This window comes from Coenobita brevimanus, chromosome 1, assembly GCF_032717465.1.
Source record: "Coenobita brevimanus isolate Jiangsu-jjx chromosome 1, ASM3271746v2, whole genome shotgun sequence".
NCBI classification, from domain to species: Eukaryota; Metazoa; Arthropoda; class Malacostraca; order Decapoda; family Coenobitidae; genus Coenobita; species Coenobita brevimanus.
Genome location: NC_136954.1, coordinates 1,149,744 through 1,159,951, shown reverse-complemented (window position 1 = coordinate 1,159,951; position 10,208 = coordinate 1,149,744). Strand labels below are relative to the sequence as shown.

At 42.4% G+C, this 10,208-nt stretch overlaps 1 protein-coding gene across 1 annotated transcript in view; it reads right to left on the bottom strand.

Moving 5' to 3' along the window:
* Window positions 1-7,487, bottom strand: part of LOC145411634 (uncharacterized) — a 99,788-nt gene extending 92,301 nt beyond the window's left edge. Inside the window, exons 1-3 of the mRNA XM_080281672.1 lie at window positions 7,404-7,487; window positions 3,995-4,166; window positions 1,976-2,078 (exon numbers count right to left, since the gene is read on the bottom strand). Of these exons, the coding sequence (XP_080137798.1) occupies window positions 1,976-2,078; window positions 3,995-4,166; window positions 7,404-7,487 (359 nt within the window). The remainder of the gene's footprint in view (window positions 1-1,975; window positions 2,079-3,994; window positions 4,167-7,403) is intronic.
* Window positions 7,488-10,208: the final 2,721 nt, after the last annotated feature.

Below are 10,208 nucleotides of genomic sequence, written 5' to 3'. Positions count from 1 at the left end.
ATGAAATCATACTGTAATAGTAGTCGGGGATCTAGCTACTGAAGACATGATGATAGTGATGAAGAGTGCCCTAGAGACAACATTACGAGGACAGATATATGAGTACAGAGGGATGGTGATATAAAGGAAATTATAAGCAGCAATATCTGGAGATACTAAGAAAATATTAAGAACAGTGAGGGCTGGTGACACTGATGGCATAATGGTAGTGAGGAATGGTGACCTTCAATCTTTCTTAAATTAATGCACCATTACGCAAGGCTTTAAGACAGCTAAGAAGACCAAAAGAATGAATGCCAGAAATATGAATTACTTTTTGTAGCACTTCCTCGAATGGGAAGTAAATATTTTAATAAGATCGAAATAGTGGCTCACACTTTATCATATACAGTATATCATATACATACCTTAAGCCCGTAAACATATTAAGTTTAGAAAATATAGAGGCATAACTATAACTGAAGAGAATAGTTTAATTAATGAGCAGCACATATTAGCACCGAACACTACACGATGAACGTTACTCATTACAGCACTTTCAGTGAATATCACACCATTGAGTTGCAGGTCTGCTGCTGCAGTGCGCGGCCCTCTTATAAAACAATATGACATCAAGCAACAGGTTTCTGTTTTTGTTTAATCTTAAGACTGTACGTTTGCATTCACTATAGCTACACATATCTTAGTTACTACAGTTATTTTTACAGAGATTTCCTCCCAGATTCTTCTCTCAAACTGTGACCTGTTCTTCCATGCATCTCTGAATGCATACACTGAGAAAAATTTCATGTACCCCGGGGAGAATCATGACTCATGGCTGACCAGCACCAGCACTGACCTGGCAGACAGGAAGGAACTGAGAGGTGGTGACCTGGAATCTATAATGGCAGTTAAGGATTATGACACTAGCCCCTAAACTGCGGGAGATATCAGTTCCCTGCCAGTGCCAGGGTGCTGTGGGTAACCGGAGATATCTTATTCGCATACCTGCCACCAGTCGAAAGTCCCGCCTGATATTTTGGTACCCAGAGGCTCGCAGGACACACTTGTAATCTGTACCTACGAAGAATCGCCTCCAGTCTCGTGTTTACTCTTATGAGGTGAATGAACTACTAAGTCTTAAGAAGTCATTTGCATCTTGCCTGCCCCGGCCCAGCCACCTTGACACAAATTAACAAGCCATATGTCCTGGGTGGTGGAACATAACCATGACACAGGCAGTTAGCCATATGTAGTGGGTGGTGAGACAGCCATGACGCAGGCAATAGCTCGTGAGTGAGAGGGCCGGCCAATGTCGACCACTTAGGCTACCGCCATGCTCATGTGTTGGAATGTGTCAACCCCGCGACCATGAAAGCATATTCAACACCTCTGTACTCAGCAATGCTTCTACTGTAGAGTCTTGAGGACATTTACAGTGGAAAGTCGAATGACTGGTGAGTAACTCAGTCTTTTACAGATTGTTGCAAGTGTTGTAGTTACTGGGATATGACGCTCTGAAAATTAGCGAAATGGTGGATATTGCCTACTCAAGGAATGTGGCAAGTGCATATGCACAGCTGCATTTACTAGTTTAAAGGACATACAGGCAATGAGGAATGGACACACTCCATACATACGGGCATTAAGGGATAATGATCCAAGTAAAATAATATGATTAATAATGGATGGTGACACCGAAAGCATATGGGCAATGAAGGGTGTAGACACTGGAGATTTCAAAATAGTTGGATGGTGACCCTGAAAGCCTATGAATATTGAGGGAAGTTAATCAAAATAAAATAATAAGGGTAATATGGGATGGTAACACTGAAAACACAGGAGGAGTGCAAGATAGTGACTTGAAAAAATAATGAGAACTGTGATGGATGGTGAAATTAAATATAAATATAAAAGATGGTGACTTAAGAATGAATATTTGTGATTTTCATTTTGTTAGCAGGCAAGGCAGTGGTGGAGGGAAAGGGTGACCTACCTGGCATTGTGGGGTCCAACGATATGGTCGTGTGAGGAGGAGGCAGTGATGGCGTGGTCAGGGATGGCTCCAGACTCCATGCCCAGCGCCCCATCACACTCCTCTGCATATCAGTATGAGGACACAGAAACAGGTTTACAGCTGTAATTATATACATTAGCTTGGCCTATAAATCTCATCCATCCATCTTGAATGCCGAGTTGTAACAAGACAGTAACATTAGAGTATGATGCTAGTCACGATAAATGTGCTATGGAAGGGATGTACAGTACAATCGTGGTACTTTTTCTGCCGTTGAATTACTTGAAACAAGCTGCTAATGAATGAAAATTTCAGCCAAATAAAGGCGAAAAGTGTACTGTTATGCACTGTGCAATCAGCAGAAAAAGTCCTGTCACCTATCCTGTATCTCGCTCCATGGACTTTGCTATATCAGTGTCATGAATCCACAATAATACACGCAGATGACTTTATCAGGCCACAGATCATTGACATCAGTATCACTTACTTTAGATTCTCAAGATTAATTTTCAGAGTCTATGAAGAGAATACCAGGAACGACGACAAGCTTTTAGTTGACAAGGAACACTCTTCAGTCATAGTTCTTTTCACCATATAATTCCTAATCCTGCCTGGAGCACGGATTCATATCGAACGATGATCAGCTGTCCATTTTTAAGACGACAGTATGCAGCTTTGCGGGATTACACGGGAAACAACTCACAGTGTCGCTGTTACTTCTGATGTCTAGATAAGCTTCGAACTATTATTTTTTTTTCTTGCCTACAACCTCCTATCAGTCGGGAATGAGGGAAGATGGTGAGCAAAATCTAAAACTTTGGCACGCGAGTGAACTACAGTATACAGTGTTTTAATAAAATAATTTAACGTAAATGCTAATATCAAAAGCATGTGATCCAGTTTCAAAGCTTCCTTCTGTTGCAAAAACTTCCACCTATTAGGATTTTATTTTAATTGGAAGGCGACTGCTCCTTAACTTAATGTAAGCTTGTAAAGTTGTCATAACACAGGTTTCTAGTAAATGAAATTTACATATCGATTTGATTTTAATCCGGCAGGATGCTGAATAGCCAAATAATATGACTAAAAAAAGTACTACATATGGCTCCATACAACAGTCCTAATTATGAACATAAAAGATAATCTTCCTTTGGGAGTATGCACGATTTTTTTCCAAAAGACAAGGTTCGAAGGAGGTGCTTGGACCATTGGCGTGCTAGGGACGCAAAATTACCAACACCAAACAAACAAACTTTGATAAATACAGTACGGCAGTCTGTTCTAAAGGGTGCTATCACTCACACACACACACACACACACACACACACACACATTACCTTAAAGCTGTGCTTCTGCTACAGAAGACAACACCCGCTATACCCACAGGGACAGTGTGTTTCTCATTCCTTTGTGCCAACATGTATGACTGTATAGACCAATCCTGGATCAGCAGATTTTGCCACATTGTCGGCATGTCAAGTCCGGGTTAGCTGGGAGAACTCTGTTTTGGTTGTGCTTCCGTTGTCCACGATATTCTCCGACCAGGTCTCGAACTTCTTAGAAGATGAACGGTTCTTTCGCTGTACAGGGCTTGCCATTGTTTTCTGTCCAAGGCATTGGTTTCAAGACCTTTTGGTATGATGCTGCATTTCTTAAGAGTTATCTTTATATGATTTTAATATTTCTTCTTCTGTCCCCCTTGGTTGGAACATGCTGCAGGAAGTTGGCCATGTATGGCGGGCAACACGGTACTCAGACATACGGAATACGTGTCTGACACATCTCAGCTGCGTTTTAACAGACATGGTTCCTACTGTGGTTGATTTTGCCTGCTGGTGAATTTGTCAGTGAGGGACTATCCTCCCATGTGAGTCCTAGGATGCACTGTAAGCATAGGATGTTAAATGACTCATGCCGCTTGGTGTGACGCTAATGGGTACTCCTGTATTCAGCATTATATAAGACGGTGGAGAGGCATACAGCCATGTATGCTGACACCTTCGTCTCGATAGTCAGGCTGGATTTCCAGAGACTCTGAGTATGAGACGTCCAAAAGAAGCTGAGGCGTGGTTGATCGGTGCCAGGACTTCTGCATGAATGTTATGTTTATTTGTGAGCCAGTTCCAAGGTAGGTAAAATTCTCCACCTGCTTTACTTTTTCGCCATTAATCTGAAATGCAAGAGGCTTTCCTGGGTTGTTTCTCTGAGACATTATATCTATTTTAATGACATATTCGGAGTCCCGTTGTATAGTGTATGTCAGAGACTATGGTGGGACCGTTGTAGGGCTCTGGGGTATGTGCATGGACAGCACAGTTATCAACGAATAGCAGCTCTGTGGTATGAGCTATTTCAGTCTTTGACTGTGTTTGAAGACGTCCGAAATTAAATAAGTTACTTTCTAGACTGAATTCGATATTCATTCCATCATCAGGGCTCATCTGTTGGTGACTTAAAAGAGTGAATACAGTGAGAGAGATGTTAAAAATGAGAGGAGCCAGGATATATCCTTGCTTTAGTTCCATTCCGTGTTGAAGGGTTTAGTTTTGCTCCCACCTATGGATACACGAACATTCATGATGTCATGTGGGTTCTTCAGGATGGTAAGGCATTTGTTTGGAACTCCAAATTTTGAAAGAGTATTCCATAAAAGTTATCCGTTGACAGTGTCAGATGCTTTTGCGTGATCGATGAGCGCAATACATACAGTAAGTCACGGTTCTGTTCGTGGAATTTCTCATGTATCTGTCGGCCAACAAATATCATACCACAGGTATTTTGTTTCATCCAAAATCCACATTGCGTTTCAGGAAGTGTAGACTCAGATGTTTTGTCAGTCTGCAGAACATTATCTTGGCAAGTATCTCAATTGTTGTCACAATCTGATCAGCCCCCATTCTTCATATTACAGTGTCAGAGGTAAGCTATTCAGACGGCATTCGTTCCTGGTTCCAGATAGTGAGTTTGGGATAATGGAGGTACTGGTGGAGTAACTAGCCACCCTGTTTCATTAGTTCTGATGGTATGTCATCAGGGCCAGGGCTTTGTTGCTTTTTAGAGATCGGATGGCCTGAACAGTTTCTGCAATCGTAGGTGGGACATCGAGATCTGCTGCTTGAGTAGCATTTGGGATAATATCTAGGATACTGTGCTCCACCAGGTCTCTTTGATTCATCAAGATATTGAATTGTTGTGCCCATCTTTCGGGGGTGGTTGGTCATCTTTCAGGAGTTCTCTCATTTCGCTCATCAAACAGGGGATATAGTGTGTATTTGGTTGTCCCATAGATGGTTTCCATAAACTTATAGAACCTATGTTGGTCATTAATGTCAGCCAGTCTTTCCAGCTTTTTTTGCCTGCTCAGTCCACCATTTGCTCTCTATGTCACGCAGTGTTCTCTGGGTTTCAATTCTGAGATTCTGGAGTTCAGTTTTTAGGGTTAAGGAGCCCGGCTGAGCCAACAAGTTCTCATGTGCTCTATTCTCCATTGCAAGATGGTCATGTATTCCCTCTGCATTGTCATCGAAACAGTTTGTTGGCGAGTGGAGAAGCCTAGGGTTTTTTTGAAGTGCTTTGAAGTGCTTTGAAGTGCTTTGAAGTGCTTTGGAAGGGTGTGTGAAAGGAGGAAATTGAAAGTAAATGAGAATAAGAGTAAAGTGATGAAGAGTACGAGGTTGATAGATGGTAGGGGGATGAATATAGTTTTGAATGGTGAGTTGCTTGAGGAGGTAGATTGTTTTAAATATCTAGGGTCACATGTTGCTGTGGATGGAAGAATAGATGCAGAAGTGAAGTTTAGAATAAATGAAGTAGGAAAGGTGCTGGGAGGAATGAAAAAAGTGTTTAAATGTCGTTCGCTTAGAATGGATGTAAAGAGAAGGCTGTATGAGGGTGTTGTGGTACCGACTGCATTATATGGGTCTGAAACATGGAATATGGGTGTAGCAGAGAGGAAAAGTTTGAATGTAATGGAGATGAGATGTCTGAGGAGTATGTGTGGAGTGACGCGTATGGATCGGGTGCGAAATGATGAAGTGCGAAGGAGAACTGGAGTTGTTCGGGAGATGGCTGGTAGAGTTGAGCAGAGGGTGTTGCAATGGTTTGGGCATATGGAGAGAATGGATAATGAGCGATTGGTGAAAAAGATAACTAGATCTGATGTGAGAGGTGTAAGGCTGAGAGGAAGACCACGAATAGGATGGATGGACAGTGTGAAGAGAGCGCTGGATGCGAGAGGGATGTCTGTTGAGCAAGGAAGAGTGGCTGTGCGTGACAGAAATAAATGGAGAGAAATTGTGAATGAATAAGTGATGACGCAGCCCTGAGGGGATATTCTCCCGCATTTGGTCTGATCAGCTAGTCAGGTCAGGTGCGGGTAAGGGGATGGGTCTGTTATGATGTGGCAGGGGTAAACCAGTTCTGCTGTCGGGCCCTGCTGCGGATGTCACTGATTGCATTGCCCAGTTGACCCTTGTGCGGTGTGGTGCGGTGAGGATCTGTCCGTTCTCCCCTTTGGGGCTAAGATGCGAATGAATGTGTTTGAATGGATGAGTAAATGGAGAGTGAGTCGTCCTGTCTCGGCTACCTCCCTTTCCTTGGGGGAAGCAGCCTAGGTATATAGATAGATAGATAGATAGCTTTGAAGCAGTGTCTTAATGTATAGCTAATCTGCATCTAGGTTTGTTGCATTGTTGTTTGGGTCAAGTGGCGGGCATCTAGAGAGCTTGTCTGTAATAATGCTGCAGAAAGTGTTACAATTTCCTGTATACTTTAAAATACTACAGTTTAGATTCCTGAAGGATGGTCTATGGCTCATTTGTGGGCATATGATTAGTTGCAATTTGTTGAGTATAAAGTTATAGTAAATTGAGCACTCAGCACCTCTCATAGCTCGGGTTATAAGAACTTCTCTTCAGTCTTACTGGCTAACAATGACATAGTCAATTAGGTGCCAATGCCTTGATCGTGGGTGCATCCATGTGGTCTTGTGTTTAGTTTTAAGTTGAAAAATGACGTTGATGAAGACAAGACAGTGTTCCAAGCATAAGGAAAGTAATCTGGTTCATGTTGCCAGCACCATGGCAGCCTATAATGTCTTGCCAGAGGTGATTATCTTTTCCTACCCTGGCAATAATATCCCCAAGCAGGACGAGATTGCCATTATGTGGTATTCAGCGAATGATAGCATCCAGAGAGGCATAAAAAATATCTTTGACGGTGTCCTCGGAGTTGAGCATTGGGGCATAGGCGCTATTGAGTGTTGCATGCTGGTATGTGCAAGGACATCAGCTTCTTTGACATATCCACAGGTGATTATTGGTTCTTCTGTAGTTGGTTGTTTTGGACTGCGAAGCCAGTACCATAGTTTCTTATATTATTTGGGTATCTCCTCCAGAAATAGGTATACCCTTCTCTTGAAGTGTATTAGGTTGCTCTCTCCTGAGAGGCGAGTCTCAGACTGGGCAGCAGTGTCAATTTCATATCCTTTCATGGGCAATAAGGGCAGTCCATGTGTACTGGTCAGTATCAAGCAAGGTTCATATATTGCAGATAGCAAGAGTCAAGGGATTCTTTTGGCACCACAATGTGGGATGCCTTGACAGATGCGGTTATCTACCCAGGTGCTGAGGAGCAGCAGATGTTTATGTTACCTTTTCTAAACTCCTCCCCATCAGGTGTACACAGTTGGGCTTCTGTTTCGTGCTGCTTTGTCGCACTGGATGCTGCCGAAGGCATGACCTGCTCCTATGCCATCATGCCAGCAACCATTGGTCCAGTAACGCCTATGTGCAGGATTCAAGCTAGTGACTTCCACCCACACTGATGACCTGTGATTATCACCTTGTCCTATTGCCACAATGATCTTGGTGAAAGGATAAAATAGGAGCTGAGTACAGCAGCAGGCTTGCGCAATGACTGGATTGGTGTGATGGCGAGGGTGTGCAGTCCTTACCACCACATGACTTGGCCCTTCTCAGCCTGTGATGATGGCATGAATATTCACGACGACCATCTCCTGATCAGGGCTGTACGAGTTTGCCAGAAGTTCTGTCTGTCACGCCCCACCTTCTGTGGGACTCCACTCACGGATTCTTCACCTGGGGTAAACTTTTGTAGCCTTAACCCCTTCAAGGGTAATCCACAAGGCAGTGGGCCTGGGACCACTGTCTGACACTTACCCCCATGCTGGCATGGCTCACCAGATTTATGGGGTACACAAGTCCCCTACCACAACAAGGTTATTTTTGTGGGAACACACACACACACACACACACACACACACACACACACACACACACACACATTAAGTGAACTCCTCCTTACACTGCTCCTTGAAGTGTCACGAATCAGACACAGGACCTGTATAAAGGACAGCCTGGATAGCCGGAAGTTAGAGAGGTGCTTGCCAATCTGGGTCAGAATTAATTACCATTTATTAAATATTTTACTAATATTAATACCATCAACATCATCATCATCCTTTCCACCTAAGGTGACATGAGATCCGGTTCAGAAAAAGGAAAGTACAAAAGTGGAGGAACTCTCAGCTGCACACCCAGTGAAAAGGCCACACAGTCATCTGTAGGTAATTCAAGTCCCCATAATCCTGGCTCCATCCCTTAGGCCTGTATATATGTATTCTTTTTATGCACTTCACAAGCAAAAGACAAATTTACTACATTTATTAAAGAACATGTAAAAATTGGACGAAAACATGAATGTCAATCAGCAGATTGATGAATGATGTCATTTCTCTTCAGTACAATATATTACCTTCAGAAATGATTATGTTATTTCCGGGTCACGATCTGATTTCGGTAGTCATATGTGAAATCGTAATATTTCCACTAAAGCCCTTCAGTCAGTTTACGCCTTTATTTATTTATTTTGTAATAATATGCTTAGAAGTCCATTCCCTGAGGCCCAGCAGTTCTCCTACATACTTTTCACCTCAACATGTCATCACTTCGACGCTAACACCCACGGCCTATCACTGACTTCTATAGCGAGAGCTGTGACAACTCTGTTCGAGCTGGTTCTTTATGTGTGGTGAGGGTGTCAGCACAGTCCTAACGCTTTCCCTTTTTAGTTGTAATTATTTAGCGTTCATTATTAGGCTTTCTAGTTTAAATTATTTAGTATTAGTATTCATCATTATGCTTACCATTCTTTGCTGTACTTATTTACTGTTCATCATTTAATATTACATGGTAACATATTAAATCTTATGTAAATATTATTCTGCATAAGCCCTGGTACACTTTGTTATCTTACGTAAGGCAAACAATATGGCAGCGTTATCGCAACTCATTCTAAAAATGGCGCTCGCCAATACTGAATGCATGTTAGGGCTGTCACATGCATGACTGGTGTACTAGAATTATCAGAGGGGTTTTTATGACACGTTAATAGATGTTATGGATGATCGTTTTTTTTATTCAAATCCTTAAACTATTACATATATCTATCTATCTGTCTATCTATCTATATCTATCTATCTATCTATCTTTCAATATCTATCGATTTATCTATCGATCTATCTATCGATCTATCAATATCTATCTATTTATCTATATCTATCTATCTGTCTATCTATCTATATATATAAACATTATATACTATGCAAGAAAGAAGGAACTAAAGGCCAGGAGCCCGTAAGATTGTTCCCTCAAAAAAAAAAAAATCTATCTATCTATCTATCTATATACCTAGGCTGCTTCCCCCAAGGAAAGGGAGGTAGCCGAGACAGGACGACACACTCTCCATTTACTCATCCATTCAAACACATTCATTCACATCTTCTCCCCAAAGGGGAGAACGGACAGATCCTCACCGCACCACACCGCACAAGGATCAACTGCGCAATGCAATCAGTGACATCCGCAGCAGGGCCCGACAGCAGAACTGGTTTACCCCTGCCACATCATAACAGACCCATCCCCTTACCCGCACCTGACCTGACTAGCTGATCAGACCAAATGCGGGAGAATATCCCCTCAGGGCTGCGTCATCACTTATTTATTCACAATTTCTCTCCATTTATTTCTGTCACGCACAGCCACTCTTCCTTGCTCAACAGACATCCCTCTCGCATCCAGAGCTCTCTTCACACTGTCCATCCATCCTATTCGTGGTCTTCCTCTCAGCCTTACACCTCTCACATCAGATCTAGTTATCTTTTTCACCAATCGCTCATTATCCATTCTCTCCA